Source organism: Martes martes (genome assembly GCF_963455335.1).
Source record: "Martes martes genome assembly, chromosome: 8".
Taxonomy (NCBI): domain Eukaryota; kingdom Metazoa; phylum Chordata; class Mammalia; order Carnivora; family Mustelidae; genus Martes; species Martes martes.
Window position 1 is genome coordinate 47,836,560 of NC_137895.1, and position 27,323 is coordinate 47,863,882.

Sequence of the window (27,323 nt, forward strand, 5' to 3'; positions counted from 1 at the left end):
AGTAAAAAAACAACAAAACCTCCTCTATTTTAAATTGCATTTTCGTGATTGAAAATGAGAATGAGCATGTTTTCACATTTATTTAACATTAAATGAACACTGAGCTACTGCAGTAGATGCTGGAGTCAGCAGTGAACAAACATAAGCTCCCGCCCCCCTGAATTTATGTTCAAAGTTTACTAGCCGTTTGTATTTCCTCATGCCCTTTGCCTCTTTTTCTGCTTATTTGTAGAATATTTGAAATATTCTGGACATTCTTTGTGATCTATGTGGCCAATATTTTCAGCCATTCTGTGGCTTGTCTTTTATTGTTTAATATATACACAATAATAAATATTTTCAATATTTTTTGCCTTACACAAGTTTTTAAATTTTATGAAGTCATAGTCATCAATCTTTTTCTTTATGCTTTTATGTTTTATATCTCATTTTAAAAGCCTGCCTTTACCCTAAGGTCATAAAAGTATTCTATACTTTTTTCAATATTTTTATAGTTTTAGTTGTATGTTCGGCACCTGACTACATCTGGAATCTATTCTTGTGAATGGAGTGTGTGTGGATAGATTTCACATCCTACATACAGTATGTGTATTTTTGAATGTTCAAATTTTTTAAAAGTTTGTATTATTTCTGTAATATGAAGAAAGAAATATGAAAGAAATATGAAGACTTTGGAAAGACTCTTAGGGGACACCTGGCTGACTGGGTTGGTAGAGCATGTGACTCTTGATCTTGGGGTCTCAGGGTCTTGGGGTTGTGAGTTCGTGCCCCACGTTGGAATCAGAGATTACTTAAAAATCTAATAAACAGGAAAAAAAGGAAAAAAAAGAATACACTTAGGGAGTGGGTGTCCGGAAGAGAAAGAGTAAAGTGATGGGAAAGAAGGCTGTGGCCTGTGGAATAAATTGGGTCATCATGGGTGTAAGGAGGGACAGAGGCAGAAGGATGAGGCCCTGGCTGACCTTGTGTCCTGGTTGCTCAGGAAATACACAAAACATCACAACTTCGGAAGATAAGCCAGAATGATTCAGAGATTGGATTCTTTGGTATTTCTAGTTGTAATGTAATAGGATTATTAATCCATCATCTGGGACAAAAGTGACTTTGGGATAATATCCTATTTAAAAGTAACCCAACCGGGGTGCCTGGGTGGCTCAGTGGGTTAAGCCTCTGCCTTCGGCTCAGGTCACGATCTCAGGGTCCTGGGATCAAGCCCCGCATCGGGGTCTCTGCTCGGCGGGGAGCCTGCTTCTCCCTCTCTCTCTGCCTGCCTCTCTGCCTACTTGTGATCTCTCTCTCTGTCAAATAGATAAATAAAATCTTTAAAAAAATAAAAATAAAATAAAATAATGAAAGTGACCCAACCTTGGGGAAAACAAAATAACCCCAGCTTAGATTAATGATTGACTTTATTTCCATTAATTCTGGCTACCAGAGGTTCAAAGTGGACTACTAACTGGTAGGTATGTTAATTAACCCTTTTTAGAGTAGAAAGAGTTTCTTCCAGAGAGTTTATTTTTTAAGGGTTTTTTGTTTAATATATCTGAGAAGAATGCATATACAAAGACTTGAGACATGAGAAAGCATTGGTTCAACATTAGTGAATCTAGAAGAATTGGAATTTGGGGAAGGTAGAAGAAATTACCTAACTTTCCAATTTTTAAAAATTGGAAACTGCAACCAAAATAAACAGATAAAATCCCATTAACATTTAAGAGTCTTCATAAGACTCTCTCCATGACTTTTATAAAACTAGGGAATCTCAATTGGCTAGGATTCCTCAAATGCAAAACAGAAATAAGGAGATTTCTGACCGGCTCCCATGTTGTTGAACACTCTCCTCACCCCACCCCCAACTTCTTTTTTTTCCTTTTTTTGGCTGGGTACAGTATACTTTACTGATAGTACATGACAAGGTAGGGCTCCCCAAGCCCCTCCCCTTCTTCAGGGGGTCTGGGATGGAAACAGTGGAGATCAGGAGATTCTCAGTGTTTGGGGGGATAAGTTGGGGTAGGGACTCCCCAGCCACTGAGGGGCTCTCTCTTCCTCTTGCTCTCACTGGGGCTTGTGGTCCAGGGGGCCCTTACTCTTTGGAGGCCATGCGGACCATAAGGTCCACCGCCCCATTGCTATAGCCAAATTCATTGTCATACCAGGAAATGAGCTTGACACAGTGGTCACGGAGAGCAATGTCAGCCCCAGCACTGAAGGTGGAAGAGTGGGTGTCACTGTTAAAATCTCAGAAGACAACCTGGTCCTCCGTGTACCCCAGGATGCCCTTGAGAGGGGCCTCGGATGCCTGCTTCACGACCTTCTTGAGGTCGTTGTACTTGGCAGCTTTCTCTAGGTGGCAGGTCAGATCCACGACGGACACATAGGGACACCCCCAACTTCTTAACGAAGCAGGTCTCCACCTCAGAACTTGAAAGAATGTTGTGTGACTGAAATACAGGTAACGATTGAATAAGCCTTCAACAGATGCTTCTTTAAAGAGGGCTGGAGTGGGAACCAGCCTGGGCCAATCCACTCAGAATCACCTCAGCAACTTTCATCTTTTGGCCTGTAGAACCACACCGCCCTGCACCCATGTGTGTTACACCAGCGAGCTGAGAGAGACCCATCCATTCATCAAACACGCGGCTGCTGGCTGTGTGCCAGCCCCTGTTCCAAGTGCTTTTCAAAGCTTAGCTCGTTATTCCTAACAACCTGACGAGGTACGGTTATAAGTCTTCCTGGACACAGGAGGAAATTGAGACTCCAGGGACTTAAATTGGGTGCCCATGGTCCCCCAAGAAGAAGCAGAATTACAGCATGGACTCAGGTAGTGTCCACTGGGTGAGCATAACCCCTCAGCTGGGACCACCTGCACGTGGGCCATTTGAACAAAGGCAGCAGTCCCGAGAGATCTGTGGGAGCGGAGCTGAGAAACCTGGGTTCCAAGTGTCTGTGTTCTCAGGCCGCCCTGGAAGGAGCCCCCTCGCAGCGGAACAGTGTGCCCTGTAGCCCCCTGCACCCCGGCGCAGCCCTCTGGCGTCCGTTACTGGGTGAGTTCTGTAGTTCCCGGCAGTGTTCCACCTCATGATAAAAAACAGAGACAAGGCCCCTCAGATAGAAGATGTGGCCCGTGCGTGCAGAGAGAAGTTCCCTTTACGCTTCCTTCTGGAAGGCAGTGGTTCTGCATTTATTTGGTTTGCATCACACGATGAAATACTGTGCCACCCCGTGAATGAATGGTTTCTGTGGGTACACAACAGATGTGTGAACCCACAATGGGGGACAGTGCCTGGAAGTCGACACGGACGTGCTTCTAGGGCCCTAGTTACACAACTGTGGTTTCAGCTTATACGATCCAGTTCTCTACGTGTATGTTGTATTTCACTAAGGAGTTTGGTTGGTTTGGTTTCTCTAATGGTGTGTATTTTGATTAGCTCTGAGGTATTGTGGAAAATGCAAACTCCTGAACTTGTATCTAGAGATTCCCATTCTGGGTGAGGCCCAAGAATTTTCAGTTCTAACAAAAACCCCAGATAATTCTACTGTAGGTAGTCTAGAGATAATGCTTGGGCTTTTTGATTTTTTAAGATTTATTTTTAAGTAATTGCTGCAGTCTATGTGGGGCTTGAACTCACAACCCTGAGCTCAACAGTCGCATGCTCTATTGACTGAACCAGCCAGGAGCCCCTAGAGGTGTGCTTATGAGAAACACAGCAGGGCTACCAACCCACTCTAGTCTGCTTTTGATCTGCTTAACTCTGGCCATCAACAGCACTGTGTGAACAGAGCAAAAGAATTATTTGGGAATGAACTCACACTGTAGGATATATCTTACATGATTAAAAAAAAAAAATCCACAAAAATGTGCTACATAAAATTACCGTAGCAAGATTTCCCTGAATCCCTCTCATGCCGATATGAGAGGTGTTTACAGATCCTCCTGCATTTTAGTGGAAAGAGGATGAATGCCAGGCCTGGATCGATTCCACCAGAGTTTACCTCCATTGGGTAGAAGTCATCCATACATGACTATTGCCGTCCACATCCTCCACCTGTCATCTTCCCCTTCCACCCAAATGCAGAAGCCATGGTAAAACCTGCGCCTCCCCATCCTTCCCCTCCCTCCGTCACACCGTTCATGCCCACCTAACCCACCTCTGTGCCACACGTGGAGGGTGGTTTGAACCGTATGTCCTAGTTCGTCTTTCAGATGGCATCTAATGCTGAGTAACAGCTGGGCCGTCTCAGGGGTAGTGCCCTATTAGTAATTCTGGGGCTGAGCGCTGCTGACTTGTTGAGCGATGAGAAAACCCTAGCAAACCTCGTTGCCTATCCTCTCAAGAGTCTGTCTCATGTTGTCAGCCCACTCACTGGATTGAACGTGGTGAAGTGAGCTGGGCACGCAGCTTAGATACAGTCTCAGTCCACGAATTTTTTGGACTCAGTCAAGGAAAGTAGAGGCACACGTCAGAAAAGATTACGGCCGGCCACCACGTGGTGCAGATGATGAGTGCGGAGCCGTGAGTGTCGCAGCAGGTGGGAGAGAAGCCAGGGCGATGTTGATCCATCGTGAGGGAATGTCTAGTATAGTCAAAAAGGGTCTCTGGAAAGGCGCTTTGTAAGTACTGAGACTTTCCCTCAGGCTCCTGTGTCACAGCCCATGGAAATGTAGGTGCCTTTTGAGAGGCTTGACTTGCATCATGCGTTTATGGGCATGAAATCCATTCTAGGCCTTAGGACATGGCAGGTAGCCCACTTTTTCTTGGACCATGAGGAGCTCTGGGACTTTTTTTTTAATAGGGCTTGTGCATGCAAGCTTATTTTTTTAAGTTTTTATTTTAATTCCAGTTAGTTAACATACAGTGTAATATTAGTTTCAGGCGTACAATATAGTGATTCATCACTTCCATATATCACCCAGTGCTCATCATGACAAGTGCCCTCCTTTTTAATAATTTTTTAATTTAAATTTTATTTATTTAAATTTTTATTTAAAAATTATTTTTAAAATTGTTCAAAAAATTTTATTTATTTAAATTCAATTTAATTAACATACAGTGTATTAGTAGTGATTCATCCCATTACATCAAGTGCCCTCTTACTACCCAGTTACCCTGGCCCCCCACCCACTTTCCCTCCAGCAGTCCTCCGTTTGTTTCCTAGCATTAAGAGTCTCTTATGGTTTGCCTCCCTCTCTGTTTTCATCTTATCTTATTTTTTTTTCCCTTCCACTGCATTCATCTGTTTTGTTTCGTAAATTCCACACGACTGAAATACTCTATTTGTCTTTCTCTAACTTATTTCGCTCAACATAATACCCTCTAGTTCCATCTACGTCATTGCAAAAGGCAAGATTTCATTCTTTTTGATGAATGAGTAACGTTCCATTGTATCACTGTGTTTGTATCCTTGGGGTAAATACCTAGGAGTGCAATTGCTGGGTTGTAGGGTAACTCTCTTTTTAACTTTTTGAGGAACCTCCATGCTGTGTTCCAGAGTGGCTGCACCAGCTTGCGTTCCCACCAATAGTGTAGGAGGGTTCCGCTTTCTCCGCATCCTCTCCAACATCTGTCGTTTCCTGACTTGTTCATTTTAGGCGTTCTGATCAGTGTGAGGTGGTGTCTCTTTGTGGTTTTGATTTGTATTTCCCTGATGCCCAGTGATGTGGAGCCTTATTTCCTGAATCTGTTAGGCCCACTCTTTCTCGAGAATAGTTTTCCAGTGAGCAATGTGCTCTCCAACCAAGCTGCCTCATATCCTTGTGAAACTGGTGGGACATGAATTGTCAAATATTTTATAAACTACCAAGGATCCAGCTAAGGTGTCTTAAATGGGCGAGTAGACTTGGATGCCTTGTTAGCCCCGGTATTTCCTCATCGTGCTCTTCAGAAATGGGCAGTTCTTAGCTCGCATTTCAAGGTGGGAGCTGACCTGAGATGGAAGCTTGATTACACAGTTTGGTAAAGCCGAAGAGGTGCCCCTGTGAGATTTGTGCGACCTTAAAATAGTCCACGCGCTCTCGGGTCTACTCCCGCAGGCCGCTCAGAGCCCGAGCCCTCCGTGTTGCTGCTGTAGGCATGTCGAGTATGAGCTGCAGTTACGAGCACAGGGTGGCATCGGTGAGGCCACGCTCTTCAGTCTGGCAAAGCCTTAGGATCAGCTGATTATAAATACACAGCCAGAGAAATAGCTGGGAAACGTATCAGCTTCCGAAATAAATGCTGGTTTCGCTGTATGTGCATAGGCCTTCTTTGCAAATAACATTGACTTTGTTTTTTGGGAAGTGGGGAAGGGGTATAAACTTTTTTTTTTTTTTTTTTAAGTCAGGTTATAGTTGGCACACAATGTTGCCTGACATTAATGTCAGGTGCACAACATACTGACTCAGGAAGTCTGCATGTTCTCACACAAGTGCAGCCACTGTCTGTCCCCATATGACATTGTCACAATACCATTGACTGCATTCCCTCTGCTGTGCCTTTCATCCCCATGCCCAGTTCGTTCCATGGCTGGTGGCCTTTATCAGCACCCCCTTTGCCCATTTTTCCCCACCCCCCCAACCTTGGCAACCATCAGTTCTCTGTATTTATAGGTTTATTTCTGCTTTTTGTTTGTTTAATTATCTGTTTTTTTTATTTCATTACTTTTTAATTTTTTAAAAGATTTTATTTATCTATTTGACAGAGAGAGAGACAGCAAGAGAGGGACCACAAGCAGAGGGAGTGGGAGAGGGAGAAGCAGGCCTCCCACTGAGCAGGGAGCCCAGTTCGGGGTTTGCTCCCAGGACCTCCGGATCATGACCTGAGCCGAAGGCAGACGGTTATGACTGAACCACTCAGGCACGCCTGTTTTGTTTTTTAGATTCCACATATAAGTGAAATCATATGATATTTCTCTTTATCTGACTTATTTCACTTAGTTTAATACTCTCTGGGTCCATTTATGTTTGTCACAATTGGCCAGATCACATTCTTTCTTACGGCTAAGGAATATATATATGTATATATGTGTATATATATAGGATATATATTTTTTTTTATATATATAGGATATATATATATTTATATATATATATAAAAGAAAATGTATAAAAAGATGTGGCATGTATGTGTGTTTGTGTGTGTGTATACATACACACACACATACATACCACATCTTTTTTTTTTTTTTTAAAGATTTTATTTATTTATTTAAAGGACAGAGAGATCACAAGTAGGCAGAGAGGTAGGCAGGCAGAGAGGGAGGGGAAAGCAGGCTCCCTGCTGAGCAGAGACCGATGCGGAGCTCAATCCCAGGACCCTGAGATCATGACCTGAGCTGAAGGCAGAGGCTTTAACCCACTGAGCCACCCAGGTGCCCCACATACCACATCTTCTTTATCCATTTATCTGTTAATGGATGCTTGGGTTGCTTCCGTATCTTAACTATTATAAATAGTACTGCAATAAACATAAGGGTGCATTTATCTTTATGAATTAGCATATTTTCTTCTGATAAATACTCCAGATGACATTGATTTTGAATGGTAAGCAGTTAGTTTCTCAAAGCTTCTGTAGACAGAAAAGAAAATAAACACACAACATTCCAGAAGGCATCTCTCATTGACGAGTCTAATGAGTTGAATGTCGAGTCTAATGAGTTGAATGTCGCTATTGGAGAAGTGACTTGGGAGTTGCTTTTGTGTATGTGTACTGTATGTGTAGCATATGAGTGGGGTGTATACTTGTGTGTGTTGTATATTTGTATTGTGTGTAGTGTACTGCTGATGTAAGTGTGATATGTATGTGTTTCATATGTGCTGAGTGTATGGTATACTTGTGGTTTTGTATGGAGTAGATGTGTGTGTGTATGTGGTGTAATTGTGGTTTGTGTGGGTATGTGTGTATTGGTGGTCTTCTGTGTGTCACGTGTGTTTTGTGTGATGCATGTGTAGTCTTTGCAGTGAGTGGTGTATGTGTGGTATAGAAGCATGTTAAATGTGTGAGGTGTGTGGTTGTTGTGTTCCCATATCATGTATGTGTGGTGCATGTGTGTTGTGTATTTGCAGTGTGTTTTGTGGTGTGCTGTATGTGGTGTTTGTTGTGTATGTAATGCATGTGTGGTGTGAATTGTGAATTGTGGTGTGTGTGTTATATCAGTGCACATACCACATACACCAAACACACACCACAATTACGCTCCTCAGACACACCACACCTACCTCACACCACATGTAAACCACACATTTACCTACACTACAATTGTCACATATACATCACACATACAACACACAGAACTACAAAACACTCATGTACACACCACACATATAACCCACTCAACATGCATACCCCACACATGTATATCACACACATAACACATACGACACAAAACCCATACATAGACCAAACACACACACCTCACACATGTCATACATGTACCCTGCACTCACAACATAAACCACACACACAACACTCACACCACATATACAATATATACTCACCACACACACACACACAAATTGCTTTTGTAGGGTGGGGAGAGGGATGAGGAAGATGAACCCCTTGTTTGTTTTGGAGTTAGATGCCTCAAGTTCTTCGTCTTAAGAAAGGTAAACATGTATGGCATCTAAGATGGTAACAGAGAAAGTTCTGTTTTACATTGGAAGAGCAGTGTAGAACAAACATTAGTCTCAGAGTGAAACAAAAAACACTTCAAATCCAAGGTATCCTCACCTGTTCCCTCACCAGTAAAATAAGGATAATACTTGCCTTACTTATCTCATGGGGTTTCTGCTGAGGGTTAAATAATATGATGAAGTGTATGAAAACACCTTGGATATTAGGTAAAATATCAGTATTTTAAGCAGATAGAATTTCTTAAAATCTTTGAGTTGTTCCTCAGACTCCATAGTTATGGTATCATTTAAATATGCTACTTCCTTTGTAATCTTAATCAAATTTTCAGTGAAACCCTGGACAAGCCCAAAATGAATGGAAATTCCTACTAAAGCAGCTCACTAATGCCTCTCAGTGAGTGACCATCTTGAGTGGATCTGCTGAAAACACCACTGGGGATTGCTTTGAGCTTGAGAAATGTGTTGACAGTTTCTGAAAGTAGGCTGTTGCAGTGATGTGAATGCCTGGGCACTGGTTCTTTTTAAGTCAATGTTTATACTTGTATCCACTTTGCAACAATAGGGACAGCAAATTTAACATGCTGCTTTGTTAGAGAAATTAATTAGCACCAGCTGGGCCGCCTCCCTGGCCCAGTCCATGGAGCATGTCCCTCTCCATTTCTGGGATTGTGAGTTTGAGCCCTGTGTTGGGTGTTGAGATTACTTAAAAATAAAATCTTTATTTTTATTATTTTTAAAGATTTATTTATTTGAGAGAGAATGAGAGAGAGTTTGAGCAGGGGGAGGAGCAGAAGGAGAGGGACAAGCAGACTCCCCGCTGAGTGGGGACCCCCCCCCAACGTGGGGCTTCATCTCAGGACCCCAAGATCATGACCTGAGCCCAAATCAGGTGCTTACCTGACTGAGTAAGGTAAGTGCCACCCAGGTACCTCCAAAATAACATCTTCAAAAAAGAAAAGAAATTAGCACCAGCTTATGGTTCTAGGCATGACCTAGAACTATAGTGTTCAAGTATGCCCATATTCTTCTTGGCAGTATTAAAAATGAACAGAAACAGAAATGTAAATAAATCTCATAGTCACTACTTCTTTGAAAATGCTTGAGTGGGGCACCTGGGTGGCTCATTCGTTAAGCAGCTGCCTTCAGCTCAGGTCATGATCCCAGAGTACTGGGATCGAGCCCCGTGTTGGGCTCTCTGCTCAGCGGGGAGCCTGCTTCTCCCTCTGCCTCTGCGGCTCCCTCTGTTTGTGTGCTTTCTTGCGCTCTCTCTGTGTCAAATAAATAAATCTTTTTTTTTTTAAATGAAAGTGTTTAAGTGATTATCATTAGTTTCTCAAGTTTGTTGACAGCAAACATATGCTGTGCTTTTTGTTTGTTTTTTAAGGCTAAATTGAAAGGATCCATGAAGGTCACAGATGTGTGGTCCTGCACTGATGTGTGTGGGGTAAAGTAGGGCTCCTCCGGAGTCTGTGTAGGGCTTGGTGACGGGCCCTTCTTTCTCACACTTTGCTGCCCCTGGCCCTGCCCTGACCCCACTCCAGAGTTTTGCTGCTCTGTTCCAACTAAAGCCTGAAGGGGAATAGTGATCACATTGAGGCCCAGAGAAGAATTCCAACCATTTACATTCCTTTTTTCCCCTGATCCAAAGTCCGATCTTGGGGAACCAGTTGCCCAACACCCAAGCGTTACTGATTCTTTATTTTTATCCTGTTTTAGTCACTTGGCCTTCGCTGGCTTAATGACTTGGTGATCCCGAAGGCTCAATGGTCACATAAATCATAGGATTTAAAAATATTTTTGTGGTTTATTTTCCGGTTGTAGTAAGTAAAAACAAAGAGATGTTTGTCCTTTAGTTAACATTTACATTTATGTTGGGATGATGTCTCTTTCTCTTTATCCATGGAGATGTAAGAAGCGAATGTGCTTTGCTTTGAGATAGTTGACAGTAATTTCTTGGGAGGATAGTCCCATGTTTTCACCGGGAAGAGGCAGCCAGTGAATTTCTCACCTCCAGGCCTCCATTCCTTTCCTCATGGCCTCACCTTTCAGGTGAACAGCTCTGACCTTTCTTGGTCCTGTGTCTCACCTCTATAAGCTGCAGAAGCCAGTGGATCAGGCCATGATTCTTACCTTTACCTTTTTTGAAAAGTCCCCTCGCCCAGCTTTTTATTTTGAAATATTTCAAACTTAAAGGAAAATTGCAGAAATAGTAAAATAAATATTCCCACAGTCTTCATGTAGAACCCCAGTTGTTAGTCTTTTGCCACATTTGCTCTGTCTCTCTGAGCTCCGCTGCTGAGCTATTAGAGATGCTAAGTGACCTGCCACATCCTCCCTGAATACTTCAGCGTGTCACCTAAAACTGACCTCGTCCCACCTTGCCACAGCACGCCATTATTAAACCAAGAAAAATACTACTCAGTGAACAACCCATTCCATTTTAAAGTTCTCCAGTGATCTCAAGAATGCCTTTTTATAACTTTTTTGCTTTTTCTTAGAATCCAGTCAAGGCTCACATGTTGCATATAGTGTTCATGTCTCTTTAGTCTCATAACCTGGGACCGTCCCCCGCCCTCTTGTTGACATTGCCTCGCTCAAATCGAACAAGGTTTATGTCACTGATTGACGCCTTAGTGAAGAAATTTCCTTATCTATCAGCTCTTGGGTTGTGCTCTGTCAGGGGTGAGTTGGAGACCCTCCAGACCAGAAATCTTAATGTGGTTTCCAGCCTCATTAGACTGGAGGGTAAAATTTGTGCTATGGTTTCAATCACTTTGACAGTAAGCGGTGTCAGAAAATGTGGAAGACATGTTTATGGTGAATGGTTCGGCACAGTTAGCTGAGGTGACCAGTTTCCTGCCCTGCCATCTGGCCCTGTGTGCCTGCAGCCTCCAGGTTCAACCCTGTCCTCGGGCTTCTCATCCTGGGAATTCTGAATGAGATTCAGGGCCTGGACTTAAAAACTCGCTGGGTGTCTGGTGATAGGAATGTTTGTCACCGATTTTTTCCTAGCAGATTTTGAAGGACATGTTTTCTCAAGATAGGCTCTTCTACTTTCTGGGTCCATACTTCTATTTTTTTCTTTTTTTTGTTTTTGTTTTAACTTATGTGGGTGTTGGTCTTTCTGAGCTGATCTGATCCACAGATCTTCTGGAACATACATTGCTGCTGACTCCTGGCAGAAGGTCTCTATTCGTATGTTATGGACACTTTGATTTGAACATTTTCTTTAATTGTGCCACTGCTGCCTCATCAGCTAGAGCCTAAAGTTTGTCATCAGCCAGTTCTATGCACTTGAGGCCCTCAGATAGACAGACGTGTGCTTACCGTGTTTCCAGCACTGTTCATCAAGCCTGGGGCGGGTTAAATGAGACAGCAACCCCGTGAGGTGTGGGTACTTTTCATCCCGTCACAAAGATGACAGAATGGATTCAGCTGGAGAGATGAAGCAACCTGCCCAATACCACATGGCTAGTAAGTGGCAGAACCGGGGGTTAAAGATTCTAGAACCTGCGTCAGTACATAAAGTGCCGCTGCAGGGATACTGAGTATCTTTTAAGAAATCCCAGATGCTGGGCACCTAGGTGGCTCTGTCAGTTAAGCGTCTGCCTTCGGCTCAGGTTATGACCCCAGGGTTCTGGGATCAAGTCCCGGGCTGCATGGGGCTCCCTGCTTATTGGGGAGTCAGCTCTCCCTCTGCTCCTCCCCTCTGCTCATGCTCTCTCTCTCTCTCAGGTAAATAAATAGAAATCTTAAAAAAATCCAAGATGCTGTTTTGAGGCAGATGGTATGCCCCTAAAATACTGGTTTTGATGTACTTACTGAACTGTTGATCCTTGGTGAGATTTAAATCTCAGTACCTCTGTTAATTCCGCCAGTCCATCAGATGCCCTGGTTTTTGGTCAGGTCAGTCCTAGAAGGAACCTCCTCTCATGGGCAACCTCAGGGCTCCTTCTGCTGTCAAGAGCGCCATCGCCTTCTGTCTGGACTCTGAGCCGCTTCACTCTCAGATGAAAGCCTTTCAGAGCACAAGCGCAGGGAGTGGGAATGATGGAAGGAAAAAGTTAAATCCTCCCAAGTATCTTATGAGGAAACTAGTAAATCAGTTACCATTCTTCCTTACCACTAAAAGATGAGTTCCTAGGGTAACAAATAGGCAGTAAGGATCAGTCAGCCTCCAGCACACTGTCTTTTTCTGGGCCAAGTGGATCTGAATTGACCTCATCACAAATCACAGCTCTGTGACACCTACAGGAACTCATAGAAATAAAAACAACTGGGGAGAAAGAACTAGAATATTGACATTGAACGTGAATGCTCCTGACCATGAAAGACCGCTCTCAGATGCACAACCGATGTGTAGTGCGAGCTGTAATTATTGCATCTTTTCATTTTTTTTTTAAGATTTTATTTATTTGAGAGAGAATGAGTGAGAGAGAGCATGAGAGAGGAGAAGATCAGAGGGAGAAGCAGACTCCCCATGGAGCTGGGAGCCCGATGCGGGACTCGATCCTGGAAGTCCGGGATCATGACCTGAGCTGAAGGCAGTCGCTCAACCACCTGAGCCACCCAGGCCCTACTGCATCTTTTCAAACAAGATTGAAGAAACCTCTTTAAGTGCTGTTTGCATTTTAAGATAATTTCGCTCCCGTGATTGCTGCACGGCTCTTCGAAAGAATGATCTGGGGATGTTTGACTTCTCTCCCGAGGGACCAAAGAGGGACGTTCTCAGCTTTTTATAGTATGAGGCCTCTAGAGATTTTCACTTTGGGGATGTAAAAACAAGTTTCCTCCCTCTATATTAAAGGAAAAAAAAAAAGGCTAGAAAGGAACATAGGGAGATTATGGTGGTTGAGATATGAGAATGATGGCTAGTTCTTAAAACTCGATTTTTTAAAACTTCATATAATTTATAGCTTAAAAACTGAAATTCTTAGAGGAAGGGGGAACAGATTCATCAGCCTCTGACCTGGGAATAGAGGGGGAGGATCAGAGAAGGTAGACATGAAGAGCAGAAAGGCAGAGGAATTTCCTAGGATCCTCTTGTTTGGATTGCTGGTTAATGATTAATGAGACAAACTGCTGTGCTTCTCTGGGAGTCGTGACTAGTTTTGCAATTAAAAAAAAAAAATCCCAACTCAATGCATCTTCAAATTTTTCCTTTCTGCTTTTCAATTAAAAAAAGGAATGTCTCTTAGCAATCAGAGGAATCCCTGATTTAGAAACTGGAATCTCCAACCCCCTCTACCACCCCACTCACCTGTTCAGGAAGATATACAATGGAACCTAATATCCACATTTCCCCGGTATCGTTTCAGAACAGTAGTGCTGTGCATGGGGACAAATGTGTATGCATATGAGAGCCCATCTCCCCATGATGTTGGAATAATCCAACACAAAGCCAGATATTTGGTTTGGATATCTGCACTCCCCCATGGTAATACTCCAAGAAGGTCCATCTACTCTAGAATTGGCAATCTAGAAAATTGGATCCTTTCCAGATCCTACTCAAATGGTACTTTGTAGACTAGCTGCAGGCTTTTCCATAATACTGGAAAACGCCATCTAGTCTCTGGACCAGGGGTGACCCCAGCTCCAGCTGGACTTCCTGAATTGTTAATTTATCCAGTCACCCATCATGCGTCAGTCTTCTCTGTATGTGCCAGGCACTATACGAGATTCTGTAAGCATAGTGATACACCGTCCCTCGCTTGCAGGAAAACCTGCGGTTTCAATGTATCAGGAGAGGGGTTGCAGAAGTACTAGGAAGGTTGTAGAGGGAGAGTAACTCAGGCTGGCAAGGGATGGCACCAAGGGAAGAGAAGGGTAAGAAAAGCGTTGGTTGGAAGGAGGCTCTCGGTTGAGCCTCGAGAAGGCCAGTGGAAGTTGGCCGCTTTGCGCAAGTGGACAGAGAACTCTCCGGGCGGAAGGAATGGCATGCAGTAAAGGTAGAGGCGGATGGTGGGCTCCTTCGGGGACTACACATCATCAAGAATGGCTAGAGCCTGCTGTATGGGATTGTGGCTGGGGCTGGCTGCTGAGGCAGGAAGTGTACAGACCATGAGAGATCCACTGTGCCATGCTGAGGGGCTTGGGTTCTGCCTTAATGCCGTGGGGAGCTACTGCAGGATACATCATGGTGCCATGGGATTTGATTCCATTTTGATTAGCCCCCCAAATAACGGAAAGTTTATAAGACACTGTACTTCATTGGACTTTTTTTTCCCCCCGCAAATGAAAGTGATGTCAGAAATCAGAAAATCAGGGGACACCTGGCTGGCTCGGTCAGTAGAGCATGAGACTCTTGATCGCAGGGTGGTAAGTTTGATCCCCATGTGGGGTGTAGAGATTAAAAAATGAACCCTGACAGTCCAAAATATTTTTTAAAAATAGGAAATTAGTGTTTTTCAGGCCAGTATAAGCAGTGATTTACAATTGTTTGAGCTGACTAAATGCCAAGGCTAGGCATCCAGTACCTATTTATTGAATGAATAAATGAAAGGCTAAGCCTCCATCCAGGCTAGTAGCTTTCACAGTGAAGATGAGTCTGATTTTTGCCAAGTCCGTATCAGGATTTATAAAGGAGTCCAGTTGCCTCCGGGAGCACAGGGTCTGTCCAGGCTGCGGCCGCTGGCCACATGCGGGCTGCTGCTCTCAGCTTGGTCTCCTGGCCGTGAGGTCAGGCAAGCTTGTGTTCCAGCAGGTAACTGGGCTACCGCTCTTCCTGGGCCTGGGTTTTACTGCATCCTTAAAAGAACCTCCTCTGCTCGCCTGGCTTGAGACTGCCGTACCTGGTTTCCACAGGACAAGTATTCAGGTCCCTCTGTGTTCCATTTTTCTCTATTCATGTCCCGGTCTGCACTTCTAGAACCCAAAGATTTCAGGTCTGGAATCGTGTCTGTCCACATACAAATACTATTTGATGATGCAGGCAGATAAAATGAGAGTATCCAGGGGAAAAATTTGAAGAGAGAGGCTTTGCCGATGATGTCTTACTATGGTATACTTTTTTTTTTTTTTTTTAACAAGCACACACATCAGGGAAGAGGGGGTGGGGGTGGGGCTGGGGGCTGAGAGGGAGAGAGAGTAAAGGTTTTATTTATTTTATTTGATAGAGAGAGAGCCCAAGCAGGTGGAGCGGCAGGCAGAGGGAGAAGGAGAAGCAGGCTCCCTGCTGAGCAGGGAGACTGACGTGGGGCTCGATCCCAAAACCCTGGGATCATGACCTGAGCTGAAGGCAGATGCTTAACAACTGAGCCACTCAGGTGCCCCTGATTGATTGATTTTAGAGTGCATGTGCATGAGCTGGGGTGGGGGGTGGGCAGAGGGAGAAATTGAGAAGCGGACTCTTGAGTAGTTTTAAAGCAAAGTGTATAAACTTTCCTCACCTCTGGGTCATCCCCACAAAATCTTAGGGTTCTGGGAGCCCCTGTCTGGAAAAAAAAACACTGGTTATCAACCTTAAGAATGATGAACAGTCAGTAGAGGGAAGGATCGTTTGGGGTGGGTGGGTTACGGAGAGCATATCAGACAGGAGAAGCTAAACTCTACTACAGAAATTTTAATACCCCAAATCTCCAGCTCTTGTTACAGGAATTTTTAAACTTCAGTGCACATGAGGATCCCTTGGGTTCTTACTAAAACAGAGACCACTGGTCCTCACTCAGTTCCCTATTCAGCACATCTGGGGTAGAGCCCGAGAAAATGCATATTTCACGAGCTCACAGGTGATGCCGATGTTGCTGGTCCCGAGACCACACTTGGAGAATCATGGCCTTCTGAGGTTACCTAAGACTGTGCCCACCGGGTTATCAGGGGCATCCTCATGCCTCCCAGTGGCAGTTGTCAAGGTTAAGTGAGTACACAGAGATGCTGTGAGCTCTGAATGATGCTACTATGTGGGCACGGCCAGTCAGGAAACTCTTGCTCATGCTTTTTGTGCGTGTTTGTTTGCTACTTGTGTGTGTGTGCTTTTTGTAATGAGCCATGTAGCAGGGACCTCTTTTCCAACACTTCAAAGCCAGAGGCCATGTGAACTTGGAGGCCGAATGTTTAAATGGACTCAAGTACTGCGCTGTGTTCCGCTCACCCATTATTTAATGTAGGGCTAAGCTCCGCATGCTGAGCTCTGTGTGTGTGCGTGTGTGGTAATGGGAACGTGCACAAGTGAAATTGAAGGTGTGGTGTCAGATCTTTGACTCATCTGCAGGGAAGGAGGAAGGAACCCATCAGCCTTACCACAGCCCTGCCCGAGGAGCTGTTATTCCCGCTTAAACATGAGGACACTCGGGCAAGCTCTCTCAGGCTCTGCCTTAGCTCCGGGGGTGATTGTAGGGATACACAGAGCCCTGTGGAGTCTGGGAAATGAGCAGCTGATTCATCCCTCTGGATACCAGAGCTTTGCAGATCGTGCAGTACAAACAAGTCTCGTGGAAAACTGGAACGTGCCTCATCATTAAGCAGCTGCGCTCCAGTGACCAGACCACCAACGCAGAGTCTGGAACCCTTAGCAGAGAGAGCCTGACAGGGAGACTAGCCCTCGAGTTGGGGCTCCTGTCCTAGCTCCACTGGTCCTCGCCAGCTGGTACCTGCATCCCGTTCCTGGTGTGAACCATGGCAACACAACATCGAGAGGACTGCCTGGGAACCTTTCCCCCAGGGTGACACTGGCTCTGGCCCACCTAGTACTTCCGGGGAGATAAGGGCAGCCTGGCATCATCAGAAGAATGCAAATTCTCAAATCAGACAGACCTGGGTGCGGACCCTGGTTCTGCCGCTCAAATTGGTTTCCTCAACACTGAGTGTCGGGTCGCGCCCGTCCCGTGGAGTTGTTATACAGGTCACATACAGATGTGCGGAGGCTGGGGTCTGGTGCAGAGGACCTGTACTTTGTGAATGATAGGGTTTGGTGGCGTAGATTTGAGAAACTGGAAAGATAGGGAAGTGGGAAAAAAGTGTTTTGATTTCATCGCCCTATCAAACTCTTCTCACTCCAGGTGCGTCACTGTGGACCCCTGAAGACCCACCTGTTGATTTCAGGCTTTATGTGCCGTGGGGTGGTCTCCTTGCGTGGTACTCTTTAAATGAACAGTCTGTTTTTACATGGCTGTAATTAATATAATTTTGTCTTCCGATTTCGAAATTCTGTAATTTTGGTGGGTATGCTGGAGTTAACATAAAACTAGTTTTGGGCATCTAACGAAAGAGCAGTGGTTGAACCAGTGGTAATATATTCAAATAGTAAAAAAAAAAGCATCTGTTTAAAAAGATATAAAGGTATATTTGTTAATATAGACACGTACTCATGATTATATGTAAAATGAGATGGTTTTACTTAAAAACCAAGGGCCTCCCAGATCTATCTGAATGTTCACCGCCTCAGCCAGCTTTCAAAGTTTAATGTGCCTCAGAATCACCAAGGCCGCCTGTTAAATGCAGTTTTGAACTTCACCCCGAGTTCGATTTAGCAGCTGGGGCTCAGGGGTTGGCATTTTTCCAAGGATCCAGGTGATTCTGATGTGGGCACGACACTCCTCCCATTCCTACCTGTTGAAGCTTAGTTTTCTCCATTTTGCCATGAGCTTTTCCCCGAATTCCTGTATTTCCTGACACGTTTTGCCTGCTTTCTTTTGTTTGGATTTTTGTGAATCCTTCTAAATTTTGTAAAGCTTTTCCTGATCTTCTGAGCAAACCCAGTTAGGCACCTGTGTCACGTCTCTGGGATTTGTGTCAAAGTCCAAGTTCCTGAACATAATATAGATACTAAAATATTTGGAATCCAGGTTTCATTTACTTTGTAGTGAAGAGAAAGAGGCCAAGCATTTCAGAACTCTTCAGCACACCTGCTATTAGGGGAAATGGGGCACCTGGGTGGCTCAATGGGTTAAGCCTCTGCCTTCGGCTCAGGGTCCTGGGATCGAACCCCGAATCGGGCTCTCTGCTCAGCGGGGAGCCTGCTTCCCCCCCCACTCTCTGCCTGCCTCGTGGTCTCTCTCTCTGTCAAATAAATACATAAGAATCTTGAAAAAAAAGGAGGGGGGAACAAGGGTAGCCTTTCCAACCTTGATAGGAAAAAAAAAAATCTAGTTTAAATACCCTGACCTTGGCAATCATACTGTGGAAAGTAAAGTTTGTCCTTTCTGCATTTACTTTGGTCTAAGCCAGAGATGGCCAGTGTTTGTTGAAAAGGGAGGTTAAAACCCTTCAAGAAGCTTGTCATTCCAGAAGTATTGCATGAATATCTTCTAGGATTATTGGTTGGTTTTCATTCTCAAAGTTCACGCCACTGAGGTATTTCAAGGTAAATTTTCTCATCTTGCAGTTCCTTTAGGGGCCATTCATGCAAAAATTGAGACTGAGTTGCACATAAAGTGCTTCTTTACTTAGGTTTTATTGGTCTCCCTCTTTCCTTAAGCCAATTAGGATTGGATCTCCATGTCAGGTTTTGTTGTCTTAGGTCCTAGCCTTGTGTAACAGACCAGCTGTTGCAAATCTGGTGTTATACAGTTACAACAATTGTTAAGTATTATGTTCAGATGATATTGAATTTCCCCCTTGCCTGTGAGGGAACTAAATCATATTCTGTACATATCTGTGATTATTTTTGCCTTAAAAGCATTAATTTAAAAAAAAAGCATTAATAGCTACAAAACAGCATTCTGCAGAAGGAAACCTAAAGAGCCAGGTTTTTTAGCTTGTTCAGAAAAAGTTCTTCCCTGGGGCACCAGGGTGGTTCCGTTGGTTAAGCTCCTGACTCTTGATCTCAGCTCAGGTCATGGTCTCAGGGTTGTGAGTTCAAGTCCTGTGGTTTTTGGTGGTGGTGGTGGTGGTGGCGGTGCTTTTTCTTTTAAGATTTTATTTATTTATTTTACAGAGACACAGCAAGAGAGGGAACACAAGCAGGGGGAGTGGGAGAGAGAGAATCAGGCTTCCTGCTGAGCAGTGAGCCTGATGTGGGGCTAAATCCCAGGACCCTGGGATCCTGACCTGAGCTGAAGGCAGATGCTTAACCCACTGAGCCACGCAGGCGCCCCTGTTGTTGTTTTTTAAAGTAGGCTCCACACCCAGCCTTAAAAACAAAAAAACAAAAACAAAACTTTGCTCACATGGAAATGTTAACTTCATAGAATTGAAATTCAAAAAAAAAAAAAAAAAGAATTGAAATTCCAGATGACCTGAGAAATCCTACTGGGGAACAGAAGGTTCTGGATAATGAAATGGTTCTGATGGGAAATCACGGGATGGATTATACTTGTCCACATGGCAGCTTAGAATCATTCTTCCAAACTCTGTTCAGAAGTCATCTGTAAAGCTCTTCATGATCTCCCTCCTTGGAAAGAATGAACCATTTCTTTTATTCTGCATACACAACAGTACCTTAGATACACTTCTGTGGCCGTGTATGTCACCGTCTAGTGCAATTATACCTTTGCACATTGCTGTTCTCACTAGATCAGAAGCTCCCTGGGTGTGGAGAGTATAACTTATACCTGTGCCGTCTGATCACATGTCTCAGTGGCTGGAGGGAGTCATACTAACTGGGTGAACATATGAGTGAATGAGGACTCCGCTCTAGTCCGGTCAGATAAATGGCACTTTGGGGGTGTTTCTGGGACATCCTGCGTTTATAAAATTTAAAGCATCACCCTCTCATGAAACATGTACCCAAAATACTGTTACAATAAATGGAGAATGAATGATAAAAAAGACAGGCTGAGTATCTGTTTCTTCCTGGATTCCTCATGGCAACTGAGAGTTCCTCAGCCTGTGGGACCCCTGATTTAAGGGACTGGATCTGAAATTTCAGGGAGAACTGCTCCCCATTAGCCCATTAGCTGCTGTGATATTCCCACCACCGGGCTCTTGAATTCCACAGAAGGCTCGATGTCACAGGTATTTGAATGTATATGCGTGTGATAGATTTTGAACATATTCCTCAATTTCTAATTTTAAAGTCTTTGTATTAAGAGAGGCTGATGACTTAAAGAGTCGATGTTAGAACTGAAAGGGACCTCTTCATTTTACCGATTAGGAATCCACGCCTCCTGAGAGACGGGCAGTTTTCTTTAGTGGAAGGAGCCCCCGAATCGAAGTCAAATAGGTCACGTCTTGCCATTGGGGCTCAGATCACAGCCTCTTACTGGTTGTGTGATCACAAGCAGCTTGCTTAAGTGTTTGGAAGATCAGTTTTCTCATTTGTGAGGTTTGGTTGAAAATCCATCTCCGTGGGTCATAACCAGGGATTACTGAGATAACATGTACCCGAGTACCGACTGTAATGTCTACACAGAGCAAATCCTTGGTGATCTTTGGTCCCTGCCCTTCCTTGCCCAAATCATGCTCCTCATGGCAGGATTAGGACTTAGAAGTATTCCTTGAGGCATCCTTAGGATGGATTCTGGTTGCGGTTTTCTTGACAGGACTCACGCACATCAAGGACACTCAAGGAGCCGTGTCATACCGGTGTTTGACACCAGACTCCGGATTTGTTACTTTAAAAACCATCTCCCTCCTGAGTTCTGTGTTTTATTCCTTGTTGCTTCTTCACTTTCTTTGAACTGAGAATTACAGCACCCTCCCAGTCAGCCATCAACTATAACTTAAGTATGTATAATTGGGTGAATGAGCAAGTTCATTTCTATAAAGCACTAGGAACTCAGAGCCAAGTATACATGTGTTTTGGAAAAAGCAGACCCATGTGGCCTAATCAGTCTTCAATTTTTAAAAATCACATTCTGAAATAATAAGTGAAATATCTGTGCTAAATCGGAGGGGTTGGGCTAGAAGTGAACTAAGCATTTTGAGCGCGAGGGGTTAGTATCACCCACTTTGGGCGTCTTGAGACGCGGGTCAGGTGGGAGAAGCAGCAGTTTGTGTTCTCTGCTCATTCTCCCAGAGCTCGTCTGTCATTTGCAAACACAACTTACTTTGCTATCTCTTTCTTCCCTGTAAAGGCAGAAACCTGTGGGTTCTTGTCGTGGGGCGCTTCCCAAAGGAGCACAGAATTGGGATTCCAGAGTTCAAATACGTGGCCAACATGCACGGAGACGAGGTATGTGTGCGGCTGGAATATCTGAAATGTCACCAGGGACACTTCCCCTCAGGTCTCTTGTGCTCCATATAAATGCTAAGGAAGGAAGCAGTATAAATCGTTCCAAAAATCTGGAAAGGTCTTCCAGTGAGGACTTCTGGGAGAATTTAAGGGATCGGGCCTGGCAGCCACCACAGCCAGTGCCCCCAGAGGGTCACCGGAGCTACCCTAGCCTTGCACGGCCAGCTGAGTCCCCGAAACCCGTCCAAGGTTGACAGTCCCCCCTCCCGGTGGGCATCAAGATGACCCAGCTAAGGAGCTCTGTTATATTTGAACTCAAGACAGAAGATTCCAGAGAGCTGTCCGAATTCCTAATAGCTGGCGTTTTGAAAGCTTTTGTCACCTTCTCATAATCTTCTATTCCATGTTTTCAATATTGAAGTTGGGGCAATCAAACGTCAGGTTCTCTTACTCAACAAACGCTCTTTAATTTTATAATAATGTCTCTCCTCTTTTCCAACTTCTCAGAGATAATCTCTCATTTTTTTTTGTTTCGTTTGATGTCATGTTATTTATTTTGTTGTGCATATTATCCCCTTACCCCTCCTGCTTGGCAGTCATTCCTGTCAGGCCTTTGAGGGCGCGTCTCCAGCTCTTACCGCGCTCCCTCGGAGGATTCTGGGAATGTGACCGCTGTGGTATTTTCTGTTCCCAGGACCTCATGGGCCTGGGCAGTCGAGTGGAAGGGAAAGATAGTTCCCAGTCATCACAGTCAAGAAAATTCACATGGCAATGTGTATAGCGACCTCTAAAACATGCTTACCTTCAAGGAATGTTGACGTAAAGGTGTAGCCCCCTAGGTACAACCCTGTGACTTGTGAGGACACTGGGGAGTTGGCAAAGGCCGTGGCAGGCTCTCTCTGGTGCTGGCCTTCCTGTCCTGGCTTCGGCCTCCCCAAACCCAGGCTCTGTGCGAGCAGGATCCTCCTCTCAGGCCACGCGCTGCCCCGCCTGTCCTGCTGGCAGGGGCTGCTTCTCGAAGCGGAAGGAGGATGCAGATGCTCACCTCTAAGGAAGGTGTAGGCCAGGGGGCCTGATTTGTGGGCGGAGGGAGGGTCAGTCCCCACATGACTTTCCTGAGTGCAGCCAGGCTGTGCCTGTCAGACTTGAGTCTGCCCGGTGTTGTGGTAAGACAGCTGTTGGCCACAGAAGGCAGCCCGGACGTGCCCCTCGCTGTGTCGTCTGTGGATCCAGGCCTGCGGAGTCCAGCTTCAGTAGGAGGCCGAGAGCACGCGTTAAGTGCAGGAGTGTATTTGTTGAGTGCCTGGCACTTCGCAGGTTCCAGTGCGCGGCTCAGAGATAGTCCTCCGAGCTGAAACTTTGAAGGACAAGCCAGAGTCCCTTCCCTCACTCACCTCTGAGTTGGCTTCTTCCTAACATGTGCATTCCCAGACTTCTGGCCTCTTGCTGTCCAGGTAGTTAAGGCATCCCCTTCAAATCGGGGCTGTCGTTCACCCTGAGTCTTTGAGGAATGCTCAGGACTGAGGTCGAGAGGGGGTAAAGTCCCCGTGTGCCTTGGGGCAAGGACCTGAGACCGTGTGATCCCCCGCGTGTCCCAGCTGGTTACAGTGTCTGGGCTCATGGGCCACTGAGGAACTTACCCTGAACGTGAGATCTTGTACCTTCTGCCCTCCTGGTGCCGCGAAGAGCTGGGGACAGTGATGGCTTCACACAGATGAGTCTGTTGGAGCAGAGGGTCCAACTACCTAGCCGCCTTCTGCTCTCAGATCTTTTGGAATTGAAAGAGCATTTTTGAGAACTCACTATAAAAAGCTATACAGCTAACATTTTAGGGCACTGGTTCTCACCTTTGTTAGATGGATGCCTTGCTATTCTGCCACAGATTTTGGGTACTGACCTCAGGACGTATGGATCTTCTAGGAGTCCCGTGGGCCTCGTGTGGAGAATTCCTCAGGGGATATATATGCTCGGAATGGCCTGGTAGACAAAAGTGATCACACTCTTTTTAAAATGTTTCCCCTCATACCTGGACCCCACCCCACATAGGAGTGTGTGTTTCCCACACTTAGCACACAGCTAGATGGCAGTGAGCGTCAGCCGCATTAAGAAGACCCTGTTCCGCTGATCCTACCTGCTATTTAACCCCATGGCTTTTTACCTTATGTTCTTATACCTTGTTTCAGAATCCAGTCTTTTTTAAATTAAAAATGATCTGTTGTTATTATAAAATCAATCATGAGCATCTCAGAAAAAACATAAATCACCACCATCAACATTGTATATTGACCTTCCAAAAATAAGTGGCTAATTTCTTACTATTTCTCCTTCTAGATGTTTTTGTGTGCATGTGTTCATGTCTATTAAATAAGCTATGCTGATTTGCTATTTGTAACATTTAATTAAGTTAATATTAGCTACCCTTTCAATAAGAGTTTATCCTGTCTTTACATTTCTACCCGACTTTCTGGTTTCTCCGATGTCCCCCAGACTGTCTGTATCAGGATCCAGTCCAGGACCACGCATCACACGTGGTCCATTCGCCTGGATCTTTTACTCTAGCATTTAAAGGATCTTTTCATGACTCTAGACTTCATAGAAACCTAATCAGTTATCTGTCCTGCAGAATGTCCCACATTCTGGATTTTTTGCTTCCTTCTATAAGGTATCATTGAACTTGTGCCTCTAGTCCCTGTTTCCTTCCAAATGGAAGAGAAATGTAAAGGTTTGTTGTATTTAGGTGAAACACTTTTTGGCTAATAAACCCTTAGGAATCATGAAGATGGATTAATCTGGCTGATGCTAAGGGTTGCAAAAAAGCAAACTTCAGGTAGCAAAGTCAACTTAAAATGGCCCCTTTGCAGGCAAGTATTGTTATAAATGAAGTGATGTTACCCCTCCTTGTACAAAATTTTTCTTGTCTCCCATCACCCTGTCTTTGGCTCACATCCTTCCAACGACACCGGCTCACCATGCCTCGTTGGTCAGACTGGCAAGTTACCTTCTCCACCGTGCTTTCCAAGCTCATGATAACACGAGCCAACATTAATGAGTGTGGGCTACACTAAGTGGTTGGTGGAGGGTGTGCTTGGTGGTAGGCTGTCTGAGTCTGAGCCCAAGCACCAGGCCTCACCCAGCTATGGGTCTGCCTCCTTGACTCTCTCTGCTGCCTTCTAAGTGTTCTGTTTGCACTCTTTGTATTTTGACGTGTACATCTATGATCTGTTTGGATGGACACCTAACAGTGCCCCTTGATGAGAAGAGTTGGTGTTATTCAACATGTAAAAAAGAGTGGCAAGCTCTTACGTAATGCTGGATAGAAATCCTAGTCCCTCTCTGTCCCTTTCTTTTTTGTACTCCCTGCCTCCCCGTCCTTGATAGCTGTGGAGTCAGGCAGGGTAGCTAACAGCGCCCTTTGACAAGCCTTTGCCACCTGGTATTCATGCTCTTTTCAGAACGTGAGAGAAGTGTTTCTGAGTTTCTATCTTTCTCATTTTCCTAAGACTAGCAGGTGTTTTTCTCATTTATCTGAGCCCTCTGTGCACGCACACAGGGACAGGTTGCCTTGTAGAAGCCCTGATCCTAGTTTTGACTTATGCAGGCTCCTAGTCGGCTGCACAGACATAGCTGAAATCAAGTGAGGGTTTCTGCTTGGAAGGGGTGATGCCAGCACACGCTGAATGAGGCTCCCTACCATCCCCTCCCTACACTGATCCTGACACTGTTTGAGGATGGGATCTTTGTCCCCCTTGCCTTCCTTCTGCTCCTGGCTGGCTTTGTCGTAAGCTATAACCAGTCATCTACCAGGCCCCGAAGCTGGAACATCTAATACCTTCAGCCTCGATGTGGGCAGGGGAGAAGCCTGGGAAAATCCACTCCTTTTTCCTTCCTCAAGGCCTCCTCACACTGTCTGTGCCTGTCTCCTACCCCATGGTTTTTAAACTTTGTAGAAAAAGAAAATCTTGGCTAATCTCTAGGTTACTAAGACATCTCTAATTGCTCTCTGATGGAAATACTGAAGTGAGGCATGACTGAGTGCTGAGAAAGTTGACTGCCTGTAGTTTCAGCTAATCCAGTACTAGGCAAAGTAGAGGTCACAGGCGGGGTTCACAAAGTTCCCCTGACCTCAGGGCCGAGGTCTTAAGTAGTATGGGGAGGAGGTTTTTAATATGTGCTTGTTATGCTTAACTGAATTGCCAATTTGGATGCTTTTTTTCCCCTCTAAGCTCCAATTTCTCAAACATCATTAAATTACTTTTATTATGATGGGTTATTCGGGTCGACTTTTTTTTTTTTTAAGATTTTACTTAATTTATTTGTCAGAGAGAGAGAGCGCGTGCGAGAGAGAGCACACATACAAGCAGGGAGAGTAGCAGGCAGAGGGAGAAGCAGGCTCCCATCTGAGCAAGGAACCCGAAGTGGGACTTGATGCCAGGACCCTAGGATCATGACCTGAGCTGAAGGCAGACGCTTAACCCACTAAGCCACCCAGGTGTCCCTAGGGTAGACTTTTGAAGTATCCACATCACACTTAGAATTTCAGATTTGGGTGGCATTAACGTATAGTTCATTGTATTCTAGATATATAAATTGAAAGCAAAAACATTCCCTGAATAACAGTGACCATATTTTTCAACCCAAAAATAAAGGATAATGGATAATTATTTTCACACACACCTTCTTAGGCATGTAAGAGACAATTTATGAGATGTAGTTTGTATGCTTAGATGTTTGTATTTAGAGGGTATTTTAATGGTTTATATGAACACTAAGACATAATATCTGAACTTTGCCTGTGTTGGAAATCTGAGATGTAGTCAACATGCAGTACAGGTTCCAAATGTACTTAAAAAAAAAAAAAAAATTAAAGCTTGTCCTTCCAGATGCCATTTGCCAAGTTCTTTTTTCTACCATTATACAAGATGATAGCAAAATGTCCTCAGTCATGCAGGGTGGCTTTAAAGCATTAATTTTTTCCTTTTGGAGGTAGAATCAATCTTTATTTCAGAAGAGATATCTGATTCTTTTTAAACATGTATTATTTCTCCTGTAATTGTGCTTTTTCTCTTCATCTCCACTTTTGGTAAAGGCTGGGCTAGAGTGACCAGATATCCTGAGTCCTTGGCCCTGGAAAAATGGTTCAATGTTGAAAATGGTTCAAAGGAAATAACTTGATCATTTGTACGTCTGCCCTCATTAAGCAGCTTAAGTCCTCTTGTTTTCAGAAATTTCTTCCTTTTTTTATATTTTAAGATTTTAGACAGAGAGAGATCACAAGCAGGCAGAGAAGCAAGCAGGGGGGGGGGGAAGCAGGCTCCCCACTGAGCAGAGAGCCCGATGCGGGGCTCAATTCCAGGACCCTGAGACCATGACCTGAGCCAAAGGAAGAGACTTAACCCAGTGAGCCACCCAGGTGCCCCACATTTCTTCCTTAGAATAGTCTTGACCTTGTGATGGATTTGTCAGCAGTAATCAGCAATCATTTATTGAGTACATTACATCCCCAGAGCAGGGCAAGACACCAGCTCTACAGAGAGAGCCTATTAGGATCCCTGCCCTCTAGGCTTAGAAGATGGAGTGGGGGTTGGGGTGGTCAGTCAAGGTCAGTCAGGGTTAGTCAGGCCATTGTAGTGTATGTGGGTGGTATTAGGAGAAACACAGGCATGC

At 44.6% G+C, this 27,323-nt stretch overlaps 1 protein-coding gene across 1 annotated transcript in view; it reads left to right on the forward strand.

Moving 5' to 3' along the window:
• Positions 1–27,323, forward strand: part of CPM (carboxypeptidase M) — a 71,689-nt gene that overhangs the window by 21,680 nt on the left and 22,686 nt on the right. Inside the window, exon 3 of the mRNA XM_080811025.1 lies at positions 21,562–21,659. Coding sequence (XP_080667151.1) covers positions 21,562–21,659 — 98 coding nt within the window. The remainder of the gene's footprint in view (positions 1–21,561; positions 21,660–27,323) is intronic.